This window comes from Dipodascopsis tothii (genome assembly GCF_038497935.1).
Source record: "Dipodascopsis tothii strain CBS 759.85 unplaced genomic scaffold V1510scaffold_30, whole genome shotgun sequence".
Classification (NCBI taxonomy): domain Eukaryota; kingdom Fungi; phylum Ascomycota; class Lipomycetes; order Lipomycetales; family Lipomycetaceae; genus Neoaidaea; species Neoaidaea tothii.
The window spans coordinates 101,420-121,633 of record NW_027118014.1 but is presented as its reverse complement, the minus strand read 5'-3'; the positions used below and the strand labels follow the sequence as shown (position 1 = coordinate 121,633).

At 55.3% G+C, this 20,214-nt stretch overlaps 3 protein-coding genes across 3 annotated transcripts; 1 reads left to right on the top strand and 2 right to left on the bottom strand.

Annotated features, from left to right (window-relative positions):
• Positions 1 to 11,754: 11,754 nt before the first annotated feature.
• On the bottom strand, positions 11,755 to 13,648 carry V1510DRAFT_235817 (uncharacterized protein). The gene is made up of 2 exons (XM_066930531.1): positions 13,287 to 13,648; positions 11,755 to 13,249 (listed from the first exon to the last, which is right to left on the bottom strand). Exons 1-2 carry the CDS (start codon positions 13,554 to 13,556, stop codon positions 11,963 to 11,965), a joined length of 1,557 nt encoding a protein of 518 aa, XP_066787380.1. The 5' UTR covers positions 13,557 to 13,648; the 3' UTR covers positions 11,755 to 11,962.
• A 2,236-nt stretch (positions 13,649 to 15,884) lies between these two features.
• V1510DRAFT_234411 (uncharacterized protein) lies at positions 15,885 to 18,556 on the top strand. Its single transcript, XM_066930527.1, has 5 exons — positions 15,885 to 16,281; positions 16,330 to 16,346; positions 16,415 to 16,525; positions 16,559 to 16,656; positions 16,897 to 18,556. The coding sequence occupies exons 1-5, from the start codon at positions 16,182 to 16,184 to the stop codon at positions 18,491 to 18,493; spliced, it is 1,923 nt and encodes a 640-aa protein (XP_066787379.1). The 5' UTR covers positions 15,885 to 16,181; the 3' UTR covers positions 18,494 to 18,556.
• Positions 18,556 to 19,418, bottom strand: V1510DRAFT_234979 (uncharacterized protein). The gene has a single exon (XM_066930529.1). The coding sequence runs from the start codon at positions 19,243 to 19,245 to the stop codon at positions 18,619 to 18,621; it is 627 nt and encodes a 208-aa protein (XP_066787378.1). The 5' UTR covers positions 19,246 to 19,418; the 3' UTR covers positions 18,556 to 18,618.
• Between the last annotated feature and the right edge of the window lie 796 nt (positions 19,419 to 20,214).

Here is a 20,214-nt window from a genome sequence, read left to right as displayed (position 1 = left end):
CAACCCGTTGTGTCTGCCCTCCATGTCAGTGGGGTAGAGAATATCTGATGACATAGAGGAGACCATCATGTTCTCTGACTTCGCGGTAAACTCAAGACTCTTCGGATCACATGCCGAAACTTCACTGGAAGACTCATGCATATACTTCTGTGCGTTGTCTGCTGAGGGATAATAAATATCTTCGTATCTGAGTGAGCCAGACAGAGATGAATCAGTGAAGAGGTAGTCTGTTGAATTCAGTGTCAGTATAGTCCCAATATCAGATGCCTACGCATGCCCATATTTAGTAGGCAGCGTGTGGCAACATATAAGCAAAAGTGTAACAAACCTGAAGTGGGCTGTGCATAAGCCTTCATGTCTGCTGCTTGCTCTCCGCTCATGTGGAGAGGCTGCGACAGAAGCATTAATTGGTGCTCTTGCAAAAAATCTCTGGGAATGACTGTGTCCTCCAAGTGTGAGGTAGTAGTGAGTGAGGTGTTGCTGGAGGTCAAGTCGAAAGAGGGAGATCTATTCAACATGTGGCCTGTCTCTCGCAGCGTGTCCATGTGGTAGGACATCCTTCTCTTGGTGGCAACGCGTCTTAATGATCACTTGTGATCGACGTGCCTTCAAGACAGTGTAGCAAGTAACTGGCAAAGAACAGCTTCAAAGATGAAGCAGAGTTTGATCTCAAACGAAATGACTAGATCTGAAGCGAATGTAAAAGCTCTCGTCGGACTATTGCGTGAGGCTTGGTGACTGGCTGTGTAGGTATTGTGAATGAGGGAGGAGAGGAAAGCGAAAGTAAAGAGGATAATATAGCAGACGAAAGATCAGTTGGTCAAGTAAAGTGATAATAGTCCTATATATATCATGTATTTCTCTGAACCTTATAATTTCGTGTATGGGATTCTTCACTTGGCCACGCGCAGTCTTTGATACACTCAAAAACACAAGCTCATAGAGTGTGGTAAATTATCGATGCTTGTTAATATTCAAGGCGCGTGGATCACGTCTTTCATATAATATTGTAAACACAGTGGATTCCACGTCGTGTTTACTTTCGCTGGAGAAAATTACCTAGCGTAGACACAGTTCAGGGCATACCCTTATAAATATATTGAGATTGAAATTGAATCGATCCAAAGTCGAATCTATCAATGTTATATATGGAGGATATAATACTGTTGCGTTAAAGCTTCAAGAGCATGGACCAGTCTATTAGAATGGCTTATGCCGTGTTTGAAGTAGCGCGTTTACTAGTTGTTGTGGATGCAATTATGCATGTCTTCTTGTACTAAGCGTACTGTATGGGCAGCTGCATGTCTAAGATATGAGTAATGAGGGCGAGGGTCACACATGATGCATGCGAGTCTGCGGAGCTAATAGAATTATGTTCACTCCTGGTGGGCAGGTATTTTTGCGGGTGAATGGCGCTGCAATTATTGATTGCTACGGAGTACACGTGCATACATAATTATGGTTGTAAAAATAGCTAATTACTGCAGCATCTTACATGTACCCATAGATACGTGCATGCATGAATATCATGTAGATACGATGGGTTGCACGGAGGGGCATGCGGTGGGAAGCGGCGCAGATAGCTTTAGTTTGTAGCTCAGGTCGAGGCGAAGCGAAACCTAAATAATTTCTGCATGAACTTGCGGCGTGCGCATGAAAGAACATAAGTACTGCACGAGGTCTCTCAGGCCTGCAGTCATGCATGCACGAGGATTATTAGCGGCGTTAGTATTGACAGCCCAAAACAGTGTTGGCCTAGGCATGATGAAATGAACGGCGAAAATCATTTTTATTTTATTAAAAACCTTAACGCACTAAATGAGGTTTGCTTGAAGCACGCGCCCGTAATTTCAATGGCCTGCACTGTGGCACAGAGCCTTCTGCCCATAAAGATACCGATTCCAGCATAGTGTGCAAATCTTGGGGAACTATGTAAGCACACTGATGTGAAAAAGGGCTGTGCAGCATCTGAGAGTAAAGATGCGGCCATGAATTGGAGGCGGAACGTTGAGATGTTGTCGTCTGGCCGGTAACACCTCTACAGAAAATACGCAATACACGCGATAGACCTGGTACAGGCTTTGTATGGTAGATTGGGACCACTGGAACTAGTGCAGTGCGTGGGAAAGACAGTGGTAAGGCTAGACGCGAGGAAACAACGTGCTCGTGTGCTCGTTTGCAGTGGACTTGCACGCCAGCAAAGCACAGCCGACTCAGTAGTAACTTACATAGACTCGCTATGAGAGCCTGAGGTCGAGCCAATGTTCACTGCTGGAGCCAGCGTAGAGACAGAGGGCTAAACCCAAAGAACTGTGCTGCCGGCTCTGGTCCGTGGAGCCCGGGAACCATTACCGGTAACCTCACCATCTCCAGCCGACAACGGCTGCGCATATTTGTCCTGTACCTACTCAGCTTGGAAGTGATAAATTCATATCATCCCGCGAGTCGTGTTTCCGGCCACTGAGCACAGCTGATAGAACGTTAGCAATAACGGTTGGCTGCAACTATCTGTAGCCCTCAGATACAGAGGAATCGGATATCATAGTGATTGATGTAAATAACTATGATAGTTATTCAATTACAGGTACTCCAAGCTTGGGTCTGCATGGCGCAGCACGCGGTCGAGCCTACAAGCGCCCTCAGCGACACAACCACAATGTCTGTCCCTACAGCAACTTGCAGATGCGTGGACTGTGGACACTCTAGAGATTAATTAAGACTAGTCCATGCAGGTTACGCTGCTGTCTATAATGTGCTGGTGGCGCTAAGTACTTTGGTACATATCGTGCCGTTCAGCTATTTTTTGAGTTGCATGAGAACGTGGTAGATCATGTGCAGCGCAAGCATGCCTACTACTGATTAATTACCTACTAACGACAGTTACCATGGTTCCAAGACGCCTTGATATGCCATAGCATATACCTGCAGATCCAGGAAATTTTTAATAGTAAGATACATGCATCTCGGAACGTAAACGTTCCGAGAGGGCCTACAAATTGAAACCCGCATGAGAGCTCGTAGAGTAAGCCTACCCCATCTACAAACTGCCTGCCCGCTTTCTGCGGCTCTTACATGGGGTTCACCTGAGCTTGCATGCATTACCAGATTCAGCTTTTTTTGCAAGGTAGATCTCTATATATCGAAATCGCTCTGCATTCTTCCTTAAGAAAACATCCTTTGATTGATATGTGCTCTCATGGTCTGGCCAAGACTCGTGGGTCCACGTCCAATGCTCCATCTGCATGCGAGGCTGGCACTCGCTGTTTTAGTGCACTGCGGAGCCATACTTAGTGAACGCCATTTACCAAACTTCTGTGACGTACAGCCATCTTTGACTATGTCTAATACCTTCTAGTATCCATGAAACCTAACATGACGTACCCTATTAGCTCCTGGCTCTATCAAGCGCCATGCAGTGCTAAAGAGGTAATATGTGCGTTAATGTAGACTATTCAGCTAGCGACTAGGAAAAAATGGCGCACAAACCAGTATTAGTGCATGAAATTGCACAAGCCACAAACTCGCGACCTGCGCAGCACTCATACGGTGCGGCACACCGAACCAATGCCAGGTACCAGCCTCGGCTGCATAAGGAATCAGTGCATTGCATGGGAAACTAGTACAAAGTATACTCCCCTAGCGCGGTGCCAAAGCTCTGGCTCTTTCTAATATGTAAACGCTCTAGCATGGTACTAGCGCCGGCGTGACAGACATCCGGCCAGTCTCCACAGGCGGCGCGCGGCCAGGCCGGCCGAAGGCTGTAAAAGCCTACCAAGCAGGTTAGGAGAACAGTGTGCCACAACAGGGCTGCATGATATGTAGATCTTCTGCTAAAAACAATGTGTCAAGTCACACTCTGTGCCGCGCAAGCCCAGTAGACATCTAAAGAATGTCTGGCATATATCAGAGAGCGCAGCGTTGACAATGACGAGTCTTCAATCGACGCAGTGATCGACGTAGTGAGTTTGTGAGTAATTCAGTCTTGGAAGAGCAGCATACAACGACCGTGCGCAACCACGATCAGTAGAAGCAGACAAATACGGTCGTAATATAGGACGCGGCCGCACTGCCCCTACGGCTGCAAAACCGCTCCAAACTCGCTTTTTACCATTACCCATCACGCACGATGCATGGGGCTGCAGACGCCTGATCTGGTGAAAGTAATGCAGCACGCGCAGCATGCTCTGAGCATTAATTCTACCAGCAAGCCTATACAGAACGATCGATCCATAGACTCCGATATGTGGTCCGGGAAGGAGACCGGACGCGACGACAATGCAGACTAGATGTCATGTGCAAGGCCAATCCTGTAACGCCGATGCCTACGTAGTCGACGCTTAGGGCGGCACCTCACACGTGCGTACTGCGACGCCAACCAGTGCCGCCAGTGCCTTTCGCAGCGCCGCATCAGCGTCGCCAACTAGTGGATGCACGAATGGTGGAGAACTCTCTGCAGATGAGGACAGGATGCGTCCGGGCAGAGACGCAGCCGCGAGGCCTAGGCTGCATAAATCGTTTGAGAGCAGCAGCGAGGATGCGTAGTGTGTGCGCATTCCCTACATGCACAAATTTTGCGCCCACATGCGCGAGCAGTTTGTCTTGGCTATGATGACATGGGTACTGTCGCACAAGACGCTGGGCAGGCTCACCACAAATCGCGGGGTGTACACCTAATTCGGACCAGAGGGCCAATGCAGGGCTGTGCGGTGGCCATTGTAGGTGTCAGATCAGTGATCTGCCATTACAAAAGGAGAAGGTGCCACAGCTCGAGAGGATCCGGCCATGAGCGTAGATAGGACGAGCCCCCCTTGTAAAGACAAGATTTGGGGCAGCTCCGACGATTGCGTTTGCGCACAGGGTGTGCCTCGTGCCGAAAGGTGTCACCCAGCGCTTGCATGATGCAGCCTCGGCCGTACAAGTCGTAGCCGCACTATGTACCTGGTACCACAGCCAAGCACACCAAATAGGCATGCGCAAGTTGAACTGCTCAGCGTGTATGCTTGGTGAAATGCACTTTGATGCAGATCTGCGCATCGGCCGAGAGCAACAAACTGTGGGTACGCTACCCTGTACCACTCCCGGGCCGCCGCTGCACGCCGCATCACATCGTCTCTCTGCAACTGCCTCGATATATTACCTATGAGGCGCAGCATCTATATCCTAACGGCGTCGTGCGGCGGTTGGGGACCTGCCATAAATTTTTGGCGGCGTCTACGTGGTGATCGGTACATCATTGGCTGCACGGTCTCGTGCAGACCTACTCGAGGGCGGATATTGAGCTGAAAGACGATAGTGGTTGAGGAGGTCCGGTATTACCGGATAGTATTACAGAGGCCGGCTTGGGGCGATCTAGCCTTCGTTAGTCGTATAACTGCCGACTTCCGATCGCGGTAGACCGCGGGGCTATTTCCATTAACAGTCAATCTGACGCTCTCCGGTAGATGAAAGGCCAGAGCTGCGCAGTCGGGCGAAGACCTCGATGATAGCCCCGACAACATCACCGAAAGACCGTAAACATGATCGACTAGCTGTATGGATCGATTCTCGCGCCGGCTGGCACTCAAGTAGTGGGCTCGAGGGCCTACGAGGTCCGGCCAGACGTCAGTCCCATTGTATGAGGCTTTATTTGTTTTATCAAATCTCCGAGTGCAAATCCGTTTAGTGTGCCAAACATTCACGCAGGCGCTGCGTGCCGGCGCGCCGGCCGCTCTTCGTGGATACAATGCACAGTTGGTGCCCTACAGTGCCTCTAGCGCATTTAAAGTTTTAAATAAGTTTTGGCTTGTGCTGGTCTTGTGGTACCTGAACTTTGATTGTACTAGCGCCTTTAATTTTCATTTCACTCTGTTAAGTGTGTTCTAACGCACGTTCATGTATTGCAGCTCTGGTATACGAGCACGACACGCATCCCAGACTGCCTCTTAGCTCTAGCTCGATTTATCGTGCATGGTCACCTCCGCAGCAGACGTCGACCTGCAGGCTCAGACGGTGGAGATCCGTGCGCCTCGTGGTCAGTTGACAGCCGGTGTTCTCTACACAATCGTAACCCAGCCAAGTCCTTTGGCAAGAGGAAGAGGACGTGTTCAAATACAAACCGGGGATCACGTAGAAGTTGGCGTGTTTCAGAGACAGCTCATGGTAAACCGGGGACATCGGAAAGCAGTCTGTCTATGCGCTCCTGCACGTTCGAGCAATCAAACAACCCAGCCTGTATAGTGTGCTAGCCACACGTTTCTTGATACACCTTGCTCGCGCCGAGATGTTGGATTCACTACATCATGAGTTCTGGAACTTAACCGGCCTCTGCATACGTCTCGGCCGGGTCTCGCGGATTGATGAACTATGCCCTTCGCAAGCACTAGCTCCGATCGACGTCAGTCCGCCTTGGACGAGGTATCAATACTGCGCAGCACATGACTGGTGAATGAGCCGAGGCAATATACTTCAAACGTCGGTACAGCTACTGCGTGAACCACGGTAATGAAAGCTCCACCGTTCGTCGAATGTTGCAATGAAAGCGGAACTCGAGGGCGTTCAGTGTAGCAAATCTAGCGACAGTTTCATGCGTACAGTATGAAAGAGTGATTTACTTGCGACTGTAGGCGACGTGCGCCGCACATCCGCCGAGTATAGACCGGGTCACCCACCATGGACCCGAAACCTAACGGGCGCCCCCGACGGCCGTAACTTCCTGCGCCGCATGACCCAACGCGGCTCGCAAGGCTACCTTATTATGCGTACCACAGCCGGGCGCAGGTCCTTTGCGTGTCTAGTGGGCCAGCACCAGATATTACCAGCCACTGCTCGGGTGGTGGGCGGAGCCGTTCCTGCGCTACCAGGGTACACCGTAGGGGCATCGCGCCGTGCAGAACGCCTGGGCATGGGTGCCTTTGGGTGGCTGTCTCGCCCTCGCAAGCGTTCCTGACGCGGCGCGCGGGGCTCGGCACTGGGAGAGGGGCGACCAGCATGGACAGTGCATGGACAGTACGCTAGGCGTCTGTCATCAACCGGCGTTGAGGCCGCCACTTGCATAACGTGGGCCCAAACTCCGATCGCTCGCCGCCACGCAAGTTTTCGCCAGCGGCTCTCGCGCCGACACGACGCACCGTACGTACAGGCGTTGCTCGAGGTAATCATCCGCCAACCCATCCCACGCTAGGCCACGTTTGCTGAGCTCCTGCGGCATCGAGGTACCGCGTGCGTGTCCTACATCGTCATGCGCCAAAGCTACGAGACAACATCAAATACGCATCGGGTGGCCCCTCTGTGGCGGTGGTGCCTGCTTGGTGGCCGGAACCTAGATGGTAGGCTATGCACACGGTGCGTTCGTGCAAGTTGTACAGTGAGCTGTTGCTGCACGCATTGAGTACTCATCAGACGGCCCATTATGCAGGACGCGCATCTGGCTGAGTGACAAGAGTAGCAGACCCCTCGAAAAGCTGACGTACTGGTAGACACTAGCTTGAGGCCTTCACACAGTCTTCGCGCAAAGACTGCCTTCTGTGTCCAAAGCCTCAAGGAGGCGCGCAAGATCTGTTGTTGCGTTAAAGCGATTTCTTGGCCAGTTGGCCAAGAGTTCAGCCCTACGAAATATGCATCGACGCTACCGGATCTGCGCGGTCTCGGCGGAGTCCAGCGGCGGCGGAGTTGTTTCTTCCTTTACCCACTCCATGCAATCTCTACGCTCCGCTTCGCTATTCTCAACGCATGAATCGTAGACTAAGGCCTTGCTAGAATTATCCGCCCGCGGTTGGCAGTGAAGATGACCAATGTAAAAGCGGACGGTCTCATATTAGACGAATGAGTACTCAACTCCAACACCGTGATCTGCGTGAGTAAGTGACTGGGTCTACATGTGATCTACCAGTTGTGAGCTAGATATGCTTCGGAGAGAAAACAGTACGATCGCACATCTGGTAAGTGAGCGTCATGCAAGATAAATGTACGTTCAGAACACAGTTCTACACCAGGTCACAGTACGGGCGTCACTGACACTCCGCTGTAATATATATGGAGTCACTCGCATCGGCCACGCAGCTCACGTCGGATCACGGAGGGGCGCAGTTTACTGGCCAAGACACGCCCGGTCATGCCGACAAACACTAACTACTGTAGGAGCGCAGCCAAGTGGCTGACCTGCGTGATTGTATGCACTAGTGCGCATAACACCAGACCCAGCACTGGGGTAACTGGTGGAGAAACTGCATGAACCAGTCCTTAGAGAGCATATCCAGCCTGGTAATACGCCACGCTGTGCGACGATTTTTAACCGCCGTCCGATCGATAGTTACTAGCATTACCCGCATAAACGCTGGCTCAGGAATTTTGCCCGACAGTCTGGTCCCGCAACTAAAAACTTGCTCCATGAGTTATCGGATGATTTACTGGCCGAGAGTATGCGAAAAACTCCGGAACCCGCAAAGGTACCTTGCAGTGTCTACGTTAAAACTTCCGCATAGTAGCTCGGTGATCTGCGCCCCTTCCTCGGTGGATCATTATGGGGCCGTCAATCGACAACGGCAGTATGTAGTTCGCTCCTCTTGGTATGGTTGCGACTCCATTGTCGGTAAATCACGACATCCTGACCGGGGTTCGGGATTTGTAGAAGGATATAGCAACGGGTTTGGCGTCGGAGTTCGGAGGACTTCCGTGGTGGTCAAATGCCGAACAATCAGTTGGGATAGGACGCTAAATTTACCACAAGTACTAAAAGCTCATGTTGTAACATGGTCCTGACCACGAGTATGCGCCCGATACCTGTGATCGAGCGCCGGCTCCGGGTTGACTGGTGCTGGGTGGACCTAGGCTACGTAAAGATTAAGACCTATGACAAGGCTAAGCACGCTCCATGTCGATGGTCTCAGAAGCCAGCTGGTTGATAGGATTGCTCGCAATCCTGGACATTGGGCGCGAATATACAACCAAGCCTGATCACAGCCCCGCTATGATTAGGCTGGCACATCATGAGTAGTGGCTGGAACCGGCACTGCCGGGTCTAGCCAAATGGCCAGTGAGTAGAACCAATCGTCCCGGTAACGGAAGCTACCGTCATATCGTGGACAGAATTAAACAAACTTGAGCCGTACTTTGCGCTTGCTCAGTAGATCACGTTCGCACACAACTGGTTTTAAGAATGGTCTTCGTTCTAAAATCGTCTCGAAAGCGCAGGCTGCCCGCTGTGTATACTGGCAAGTCAATGTAATCATCGAATATGGTTTATAGCCTGTCCCCCCCTTCCTCGCCCTTCCGATCCGCTCGGTTGACTTTGCAAGACGTATCGCATGAATTGGACTCCGTATGAGGTTAATTCTGTGATCATGCGTGATCATGCGAGCGGTGCTCCTGCAGTCGACTGGCCAAAGCTGGGCCTACGCCAATTTCGATCGCCTGTGCATTCGAACTGTGAAATTTACGTGTCTACTGCCCCTTCGACGGATAAACCGACTCATCAGCCCAGTGGCGGCTCGTGTGGAATACTCAGACCACTACTCGCAAGCTTGGGACGAGAACCTTTTACCAGGCCATGTGCTACGGGGCGGTTTAGGACGATGCATTGTCGGTAGTGAGCAAAATTAGTGTCATGTAAGTGGGACATCGGATCAGCAGCAAGGACATTTCGCCGTGCGTGTCCTTCCGCGAGTCTCTCCGTCACTCGAGAGTGTGGCAGTGGCAACCAACAGCGTGATCACTGGTAGCCATGCAACGTAGAAAAGTGGGCACAGGTGGGCAAGTGGGCGCCACGCCGAGCGCCGGCGGATCGCTGAAGACTCAGGCCATCATTGAATCGGGCCCAGCTTCAGGCAGCACTGTCGTCTGCACTCAGCAGTGTTTGCAGAGCGGTTGTGTCTTCAAATAACGCGCGTAAATTTATTTCTCTCGGCACTGACTGACGCGGAGACACCGATAGGGTGACAGCGCCGCAATGTGTGGGACAGAGCGGCTTGCGGGGAGCTTGTTGCACGACACTCTGCAATTGCATAAGGTACGCGACAATAGCTCGAATCGTGTCTGCACACTTCTGCGAGTTTGTAACGCCAAACATGCCCGGTCATGCATCAAATGCACTAACGCACGCTATTTCTAGACGCAGTAGGGTGCATGTAATCGGTCCCATATCCAGATCCCACTCCTACAGTTTGTCACTCCTGTTGGCTGGTGCGGCTTGCAGACACATTTACACCATCATATATGTATATATACTAGCCACAAAGCGTACATTTCGGCGAACAGCGCCACTGACCGCGAGAGCGGGAGTGCGGGCCGCTTTTACAGAAGCGAGTCGCCAATAGTCACGAAGCACGGTCGCTGGCACTGTAAGATAGTTGGACCTTCAGCCAATACGACGTTCATTGTGGTGCACTGTTCGGTAAGCACGGAATAGCAATTTTCATGCGGGTGGGGCGCAGCGTCCGCTCCGGGATCGGAGGCTCGGAGTTTTGATGGCCCGGCATGCGTCGCCAGTGGGCCAGACCCGAATGTTGCTGTTATGTCCATCATGGGCCCGTAGCATTGGATCCCGCCATGGCATTTGTGGTAGCGGTGGCACGTACGTGGCGATCGACCTTGGTGCCTCAGACCAAAGGTACAACCTTAGTCGATCACGACGCTAGTCGCTGGCTACCAGAGACCCAAGCGTCTGGAACCTAGCCATAGAGAATTGTAGCTGTCTTTTCCCCAGCACGTGCGCGCCCATCACAGAAACTTACGGTCGAGCCTCGTGCGTGAGAAGAAGCAGCTCTGACAGTGTAGTCTCTCAGTTTGCATTGTAAAAGTTCACTCCACTCGTAGCCGCAGGGCCAATACTGAAGAGCTCGAGATGGTAGATGAGTGGATCAATTATGGGTTCTCGGCACCACGGCAGCCACAGGATGGCGGCATTTCTCCGGTAATGGGACCGCTAGATAGTTCGATCGTTCAGCTCTCAGGGTCCGTAGGATGCACAAGGATCTACGCGGCTCTACCACGCGCTCACTGGCGTGTGTAATACCCGCCACAGACGATCAGACCTCAGTTACTGAAATTAGTGTTGGTAGCAACTCTGGGCGCCTAGCTGAGTGGAGACTAAATAATTACAACCACGGCTAGCGCAGGCATCGTATGCAGGGCAAATCGATTCAGGGATCGATGAACAAACAAGCTGGCCTATAGGTTCTACAAGTAAATGTCTAACTTACAAGTTGACACGGCCCCGGAGAGTTTTGTAGCACGTGTACACAGGTACGTGGTCGCCAGGTGCCGTTGTAGCCGGCATGAGGCTCAGTCTGCGAGTGCTCTCTCAAATGAGAGCCATGTATCTCGTACATGGCGCGCGGTCTTCAGTATACGTCCCGACCTTCAGCTGCCTCAGCAAGTTACCCGCCTCGGACATCTGACAGGTCATCTGTTGAAGCTCGGGGTCCGAATGCTCGAACATGGTCAGCATGGCCACTAGGTCGTGTGGACTGTGCGGGCATCTGCCTACCGCGACTTGCTGCAGCGCTCTGTTGGGTTGAAATGTCGGACAGTGCGCTATTTTTTCCCCGACGGATGTAACATCCGCTGGTCATGCAGGCTTAGGCCTCTACAGAAAACGAACGATATTTCTAGTCCGGGGGGCATTTGGAACCTGGTTAGAAGGCCAGATCAGAAGTCTTGATTTGGTCACTAAAGCTATATACATCAGACAGTCGATCTGTACGACCGAGAACCTTGCGGGGCCACAAGACGAGATCCATCATCAAGGTGGGCAAGACTGATTCGTATGAAAGTTCATCAAAGAAGTCGACGCGGTGCCTTCGGGTGTATGAGAGTCCAAAGAATACTCGTCGTGAGATTATCTAGCTGGCAGTAGGCATTTCGCGGGTGTTGCACGACGCCGTAATTAAACGCACCGTAATCAAACGCACAGCCACAGATCTCACGATGGGCTTAACCACCCTCCGGTATGACCCGTCTTGTGGATCGAACGCGGCCAGATGGCACCTTAGCGGCCAGTCCAAGCCTTTGCACCGGCCCATGCCCTGATAGTGAGCATGTCGGACACAACAAGCATTGATCGTGTCTCGGCAACTGGAAGTAGGAGAATTGTGCGATCAAAACTCCGCCGCATGCTCTGCTGGTTGGGCGTTCCACCAGAGGGGACCTCTTCGAACTCGCCATGTACCACCAGCATTATTCCCGTGTCTCCCTGGGCGCGAAGCCCATGAACAGTCAAGGCTTCTATGGCAAACTTCTGCGGATCACTAAGGTCATGCCGGGTGGCCGGTACTCTCTGCATGAGCTCGAGTATCGCGCGCTCGCCCACAGCGACACGCGCAACCCGCGCTGCCGGCGAGGAAATTCGAGTTAAGTTTCGAGACAGCGGAATATATGCGCTCCAGTTCTGAACACCCGAGCTGACACGGGCGGCCGTTGTGTTCACCGCCAGGGAGAACTGAGAAAGATTGTCATACAGCGGCTGTAGCTGAGAGCGATCATTATCGTAAACATGCAGAAACTTTCCGAGGAAATCCATAACAATGTTTTGGATCTCGTCGGTCTCGAAAAATCCAGCTAGTGTTGCGATAGGCAGCTTTTGTATGTTCACGGCAAATGAATTCGAAGAGTTATTGAACGATGCTGAAGCGCAGCCCAAGTCGATAGATTCCACAACTACTCCGTCGAGTATTTTCAGGCTCGGGAACCGGCGTAGCATTTCCGACTGGTAGTTTGGCAAGCTAGTTATAGGATTCCCGGTCATAATGAGCTCGCGTATTTCACGGAATTTGCCTCGAAACGGGTCAAGATTGCGCCACTGTGTCAGATTGTTATCTGCCAGTGACAGGTTTTTCAAATGAGGATACGTCTGCGAGAGTGTGGTGACGCTCGCGACATCGTCCAGCTGATTGGAAGCTAGACTGACGCTTTCAACCGCTTTCAAGTCCATGCTAGCGACCTTCATCATTGCCGGGAACATCTTAGAGCTCGTAGTAAGCGAGCTAAACATGCCATTGGCCTGCAGATATCCATCTGATGCCATGCTGGTCAAATTCAACAGCTGATTCTCGGCTGAGTATCTGCTTTCAAGGAATTTGCGCAAGACCGTAATAGTGCTCTCCGCGTTTGATGAAAGCCCGCCAGAGCCACCGACGGGAGCCGTTCCAGCGCCATTGTCGCCCGCGACCGAGAATGTCAGGCTATCCCCGGCGAAACGGATACCGGTCCACTTGAGCAGAGCCTCAAGCTTGCCGGTGGGAATCCTAGCACGGACAACAGGGCCGTGCGCTTTGGCCTGGTCGATCAGTTTGGTCAGTCGTCCGTTGACTTACTCCTTGCAGCGTGATCTGGCACTTGCGTGTAATGAAACCGACGAGATCAAAAACGGTGGCGCCTTGCCAGCCCCGGATCTCTATTTCGGTGGTGCTCTCGCCATCCGCACCATCGATCGCCATATCTATGTCACCACCCTGTGCGCGGCCGTTATTGAAAACGACGCTGTTGTTGGTAAATCCACCACGGCCGCGGCCACGACCTCGTTGCGATCCACCACGCCGCGGCGCCGGCGATCCAAACGATGTGTTGGTCTCGAACGGACGCATGATTTCGATGCGACAGCCAGTGCTAATTGTTTTGCGGTCGGCCGATATCTTCGAGCAACTTGATGAATCTCAAGTCACGCCGGTCGACCCTAAAAGGCCGTTCACGTCGTACTCTTCACTTGCTTTGGACCTGCCGCTGACACGCCCTAGCCCTCTCACGCTCCTAGCGGTCACTTCCCGTCGAAATGTTTTGCTCGATAGTCGGGCTGATTCTCTCGGAATGGCTCGGAGGGTACGCTTCGTGGTCGCAAATACCCGGATTTCAGGCCCTTCGGCTGGATACGCGCTGCAAAGCTGTCGCCGCCGTACAAATTTTTTTAGCTGTTCACGTCACGGTTACCCGGCATCCAGCGACTGCCGCGCGACGTGCGGCTCGAGGCGGGACTCTGCGGTACCACCCGATCCGTCTACAGAGCGCTGGTCTGCGCACTTGCTGTTGCCGGCTCTACGCCGATGATGTCACGGTCTACATGGAGCTAGAATTCATGCAGACGGTGTCCGAGTCTTTCACCCCCCGGACCCTGCCTGATCAAGAGGACGAGCCCCCGCTCGCAAGACACCCATTAGGGCCTGGCGGCGATCGCACGCATTGTACCAGACGCGAGGCTGGTCCAGATCGTCAGCCCTGTTCAGAGACGCAATCATCTGCGGGCCAAGGCGCACCTGCTTTCGACGGCCGACCGCCGCGTTACGCTCGCAGCCCGCTTGCGAAACCGAGCACCCGCAGCGTATCTGCATTACAGCATACGCGCTGCGGTGTGCCTGCCGCCATGGATGTAGGCCGCCGGCTATCTTCAGAATTGCCGTCGCATGTAAGGAAAAACTGGGTATAACGGTGTTTTTGCGCATGCGTCTGCAGTGGCATAAAGATCCGTGCGGGCAGGATCCGCTCCTCGAAACAGTCTCGCTCGACACTACAACGGCTGTACTGCCGCCACCTCTTGTCGGCGTCTGCATAGCATATATGGCACGTATACTAAGGAACCCTGCCTAAGCAGAGATCCACAGGGTTTGCCCCGGATGCGTCCGCGCGAAGGATCAACGGACATACCGAGCTTGTGCATAACACCAGAAACCGCGACCACCACAATGCGGTATGCGCACAGCTACGCTGACGTATTCTGCCTCGCAATGCATTGCGGGCGCTGCTCGTCTGCCGGTTGCAACTGCCCGGGTTCTGCAGGGTCTGCTATGTAATTTACTGAGCATGATGCGCAGGGCAAGTCCCCATATGGCCTACCTCTGCGGTCGTTAGGCACGCACGCAGGGTCCGGCTGCCTCCTGAGAGTACCTCAGATGGTCTGGTCTCTCTCTTGGGCTCAGCCATAGGGTGTGTATGCGAACGAGGACGGTCAGCCGTCCAATCGAGATCTGGTCTTGAACCCACCCGTAACTCGCATCGCTCGGTCACCACGATCCTCACCGACACCGGGCGATACCTGCCGTACCTGACTCTTGCGCAGTCACGGTCGACAGGTCCTCATGCTGTTGCAGAGGAGGCCATCCTATAGACTGCGTTCGGTCCGCATAAAGTGCGGCTCGGAGGTAACCGTGACAACGATCAACAGTCGCTCGCTAGATTTACCCAACTCTGGTGGCCATCAGGCCACAGAGATCGAGAGCGACCTAGTCACTGCCTTGGTTTCTCGTACACCGCTCCCTCATTACGCGCCGATGCAGCTTCTGGGTATCAGACTTTGCCAGTAGCGAGAGCTCTACAGAGTACACGGCTGCATAGGTGGCGACCGGTTTGACCCCGAATCCAACAATTAAGCGGCAACGGTATCACGCCGGTTGTGTCCAGCCTGCTAGTGGTCTACGTTTCCTAGGAATTTCCGATTAGAGGCGGTCATGAAGACAGGCCTGCTACCAGCCTGGAGAGCACGGCCTAGCAGCCACCGTGTTTGCTCGTCTTGTTGGGGGCCTACCAAACATTCAGTAAGTTTGCTGTATCGTGCGCAGCACTTTTTCTATAAATGGTGGTGCGCCCGTGCGGCGCCTCTCAAGGTCAAAACGTGCAGCCGCTGTTGATGTCCTTGGCGCTGTGCAGCTTCCGCTGCCTCGCCACCAGTAGCCAGTAGAGCGACACCGGCGCAGTTGTCACGGACGTCGCTTGAGTGCCGCGGCGTCCGCGGGCGCAGCACTGCCTGCTACATCCGCGCGGGCCGAGCGGCACGCTAGCAAACTTTAAGCGGACGCGCGCTCGGGGCGGGGCCAAACAGAGTCGCAGCAGCCGCGCAACAGCAGCGGCCGCGGCACTGAAGAGTATGGTAGATCGACCGGCGGCCCGGCCGAGCCGGCATGGCGTTGGGGATGATTTGAGTCGGGGGCCGGGGCCGGACGCACGCGCGCAGCATGCAGGCCCTGGCCGCGGTCGTGAACTGGCGCGGTTCGGGCAGCCAGGGCGGCGCCGACCTAAGGCCATTTTTTTTACACCTGTCTGCCCAGTGTTGTTTCGAGCAGTCCAAATCCAATTCGCAATCGACCGCTGTCTAGGTCGGCGGGCGTCTTGCGAATCGTAATCGGAGGCCCGGGCGATAGCTGAGGGCGGCGGGCGCACGGCAGACGGGGCGCGGCAGCAGCTTTGGATTCTACGACCTACGACCCGCACGACCACTCGACGACATGTCGGCCCGGCAGCATCTCCGAAACGAGGCCGTGCTGCGCGAGCTGACGACGCTGCCGGCGAACAGCCGGTGCGTGGATTGCGGCGCACGGAACCCAGGTACGTGGGCACAGCAGCAGCCGGGGCTGGGCTGACGACGCATGGCAGGATGGGCAAGCTGGAACGTGAGTATGACGCCGCCGCCAAGCGGCGAGCCGCCGCCGCCGCCTGTTGGCCGAGCGCTGACCGGCAGTTGGGCGTCTTTCTGTGCATGCGGTGCGCCAGCATCCACCGGAAGCTGTCCACGAACATCACCAAGGTGAAGAGCCTGACGATCGACACATGGTCGAACGACCAGATCCAGGTACGCGGCGCTCGGCAGCAGCTCTGACCCCAGGCGATGAGGGACATGGGCAACGCCAAGTCCAACTCCATTTGGGACCCGCACGGCCAGGGCCGCATCGTCGGCGGCCCGCTGGGCGAGGAGGACGACACGTAAGTTCGGCACCAGGCTGAGTTGCGATGTGGCTGCCGGCTGCGTAGGCGGCGGGCCTGTGCTGAGCGCCCGCATCGGCGCTGCCGGCGGCTCGGGATTTTGGGCCCGGTCTGTGTGGTGACTACCCACTCCAATCCGTCCGGTGGCTGCCATCGGACGCCGCATAGGTCCCGGCGCCAGCCTCCTCATCGTGGCCGCGGAGCCTGCCGTAGTTTGACAGACGCTGACTAGTTGGCCAGGCTAATTGAGCGATATATCCGCGACAAGTATGAGAAGGGTAAATTTCGTCTGGATGCAGAGCAGTACACGCTAGCCCAAGAGCTCCTCAGAGACCAGTCCAGTCAGCCGTCCCCTTCACCACCCCTCCAGCCGCCGTCGTCGAGCCATCGATCAGGCATGTTTCGCTCGAGAAAATCCAAGCAGCGGCAGGAGGAGTCCAGCGCGCCCTCGACGTCGGGCTGGCGCGGTCGAAGCCGCCGGGACGATAGCGCCGACGCTTACGATAGCCGAGGCGGTCGCCGGGAGCGCTCAGAGAGCCAGCGCGCGGCCGATGACGACGCGAAGAAGGTCAAGCAGCTGCAGGCTATGGGTTTCACCAACCGGCAGCTGATTATCGAGTCGCTCGCCAAAGCCAAGGGCGATCTTCCGACAGCTATCGACTTTCTGACGGGCTCGGGTGCGGACGAGGGCGATCGCCCAGCGCTGCCCCCGCGCCGGCCCACCGACCCTCCCGCGTCGGCCGCATCGGCGAACGGCGGTGGAGCTTTGATTGATGTGGCCGAGCCCGCGATGGCTCAGCAGGGGCAACAACAGCAGCAATTTTACCAGCAGGGCGGCTACCCCGGCCAGCCCTATCAGTCGCCCTTTGGCGTGCAGCAGCCATTCTACGGCGGCCAGCAGTTTGCGGGCCAGGGCGAGAACCCCTTTGGCAACGGATACAGCAACGGCTACGGTGACGCCTCCGGGGGTTTTGGAGCGACTCCGTTCGGGGTGTCGCAGCCATTTGCGGGGTCGCTGGGCGACCAAAACCCTTTCAACACAGCGCAAACGTCCCAGCCGATGGGATTGCCGCAGACTGCCGCACAGCAGCCTTTCGGTCAGCAGATCTCGCAGCCCTCAGCTCTACAGCCTCAGGCCACTGGGTTTCCGCCGTCGTTTATGCAACAGCAGTCGCCGTTTACGCCGCAGCAGCCGTTCCAGCAGCCACCCCAGCAGCCGTTTCAGCAACAGGCGTTCCAGCAGCAACCGCAGCAGCAGCAGCCCCAGGCCCAGCAGCAGCAGCAGCAGCAGCAGCAGCAGCAGCAGCAGAGCCAGCAATCGGGTCAGCAGCAGCCGCCATTCCAGCAGCCGTTCCAACAGCCCCAGCAGCTCTTTCAGCAGCCCCAGCAGCCCTTCCAGCAGCCCCAGCAGCCCCAGCAGCCTTTCCAGCAGCCTTTCCAGCAGCCTCAGCAACCTCAGCAGCCCCAGCAACTGCAGTACCAGGCGACAGGCTGGCAGCCGTACGGCAATGGCCTGCAGCCGCAGGCCACTGGCAAGGTCGACAAGTACGCTATCTTGTCGCTTTATCAGCGCCCGGACCTGTACTCGTCTCCGCTTGCACCGGGTCTCCCCCAGACTGCGTCGTCGCCAGTCGTAGCTAATACGCCTTCGCCGGCACCGCAGCCGAAGCCGGCTGGCCCCGAGCCGGGAAACCGTAATCCTTTTGCCGCTCGTGTGCAGGAAGCCACCGGGCAGGACGACTACGGCACCCGCGGCTTTGACGACTACAATGGCGGTCGCACCAGCCCCGACGCATTCGGCGAGCTCAGCGCATGGACCGGACACAACCGACGATAACGGACCGAACATTCACAATCAAGCAGCCATTTTTAGGCACGTGCCACCCGCAGGTGGCCCTTCGTCTGTAAACTATGATGCCTAATGTCTAGATCGTCCGCATGGACGCAGAATATGTACATAGCTCACCCAGAGAGCTCAAAGGCGATCTTGATCCACGAGCTACAGCCTGTACACTGGGTGAGCAGCTCGCCGCCGTCTGTGCGTCCGCCCTGCTCCTCTTGAGCGTCCAGTAGCTGTTCCAGTAGCTCGTCCGTGACGACGTATCCACGGATGTTGCCGCAGCGGCAGGACCGCGACCATACCTCGATGAAGTTGCAATGCTTATCGGCCAGGCAAGCCGCGTCCGGCGCGGCGATGCCCCGGAGATAGTCATCCAGCGAGTTATGGACGGTGCAGATCTCGATGTGGTCCAGGTCGTCCAGATCAACTGTCTCGGCATTTTCCGTGGCAGCTGCGAACGCCGCGACTGAACCGGTTGCAGAGCCGACCGTGTGCAACAGCAGACTCTGATCGTAGACACGGCGAGTCCTAGGCACAGATAAGACCGTGTAGGCGGCTATGACGGCGTCCAGTAACTCGGCACTGGAGTAGCCATCGGGAAGATCCTGGGCTTTGTCGGGATGGTATAGCAGCAGAGAGTTATGGTAAGCCTGCTTTATCTCGACCGGCGAGACGTCGTCAGACTCAGGCGGCGGTGGCAGACCAAGCGCATCGTAGTGCGTCTTGAACGGCTTGCGGACCGACGACATGCTGCCGTAGTCGAGGTCTCGGCGAAGCTGGATTGTGGGAAAATTTGTGTATCTACCCTAACCCGCGTACGGAGCCAAGACGCGAGGCGCGCCGCACGAGCCGCACAAGCCGCACAGGCGGCGTCGGTCGCACGAGCCGCCGTGCCTGCGTCGCCTACCGCGCCGAGAAACCCTCGAGCTTAATAACTGGCTGATCCCGCAGGCCCACTGTATACTGCGTGTGCTCGCTAGTTCATCATTCCTAAAGTCTACGCGTACACGAGATATTCAGCGAGGTCGTCAGATGTGCTGGTGGTACGATATACGGCGCTGACTACAAGCCAGTATATTGCTCATCGAATGGCACCACCGCCGTATATTGCTCATGAGGGTCTCCGGCCACTTTAAAGGTTGCAGACAACAGATAGCGCCACTGAACGGTCGCGCGACGGGTCTGCAGTTCTCAAGCCGCTGTCGGGCGGTTCCGGACGCAGACGGCTTCTAAAGACCGCCGGCGGACGCATGCCGATGCATGGGCTGATCGATCTGATAATGATTATCGCTATCGTAATAGCTGTGGGCGCGAGACGGACAAAGGTCCGGACCCGCCGCCACCGCGATAAGGAGTCACGTGAGATTACTACGAGTTGCGCCGCCCGTGGCGGTCGCGGCCACAGCCATTGGTTACTCAGCGCGGCGCATTCGCTGCACGAGACTGGTACGCTGCTGGCCAGATCTCAGTGCCAGCAGACCGCCGTCGGACGCTATAGAACATGACGGCCACGCGACCCAGGGCGCCTTCCTCACAGACGGTCTAAAGGCCAGTGGAGACTGCGGCATGGTCTAGAACAAGGGTCCTAGTGGTCGCACTGGCTGGACCTCTGTGGAGGCCACTGGCGCGACCGCTGACCAAGCTGGCGCGACCGCGACGCTGGTCTGGCTGGTATGGCCGGCAGCCGCGGGAGCGCCAGCGAGCACGCCTGATCTGGT

Coding starts and splice junctions, on each gene's coding strand:
- V1510DRAFT_235817 (XM_066930531.1), bottom strand. CDS start 13,556: ATGCGTCCGTTCGAGACCAACACATCGTTTGGATCGCCGGCGCCGCGG. Junction 13,250..13,286: donor GCCAGATCACGCTGCAAGGA/GTAAGTCAACGG, acceptor CTGATCGACCAG/GCCAAAGCGCACGGCCCTGT.
- V1510DRAFT_234411 (XM_066930527.1), top strand. CDS start 16,182: ATGTCGGCCCGGCAGCATCTCCGAAACGAGGCCGTGCTGCGCGAGCTG. Junction 16,526..16,558: donor GGTCGAACGACCAGATCCAG/GTACGCGGCGCT, acceptor CTCTGACCCCAG/GCGATGAGGGACATGGGCAA. Junction 16,657..16,896: donor CTGGGCGAGGAGGACGACAC/GTAAGTTCGGCA, acceptor CTAGTTGGCCAG/GCTAATTGAGCGATATATCC.
- V1510DRAFT_234979 (XM_066930529.1), bottom strand. CDS start 19,245: ATGTCGTCGGTCCGCAAGCCGTTCAAGACGCACTACGATGCGCTTGGT.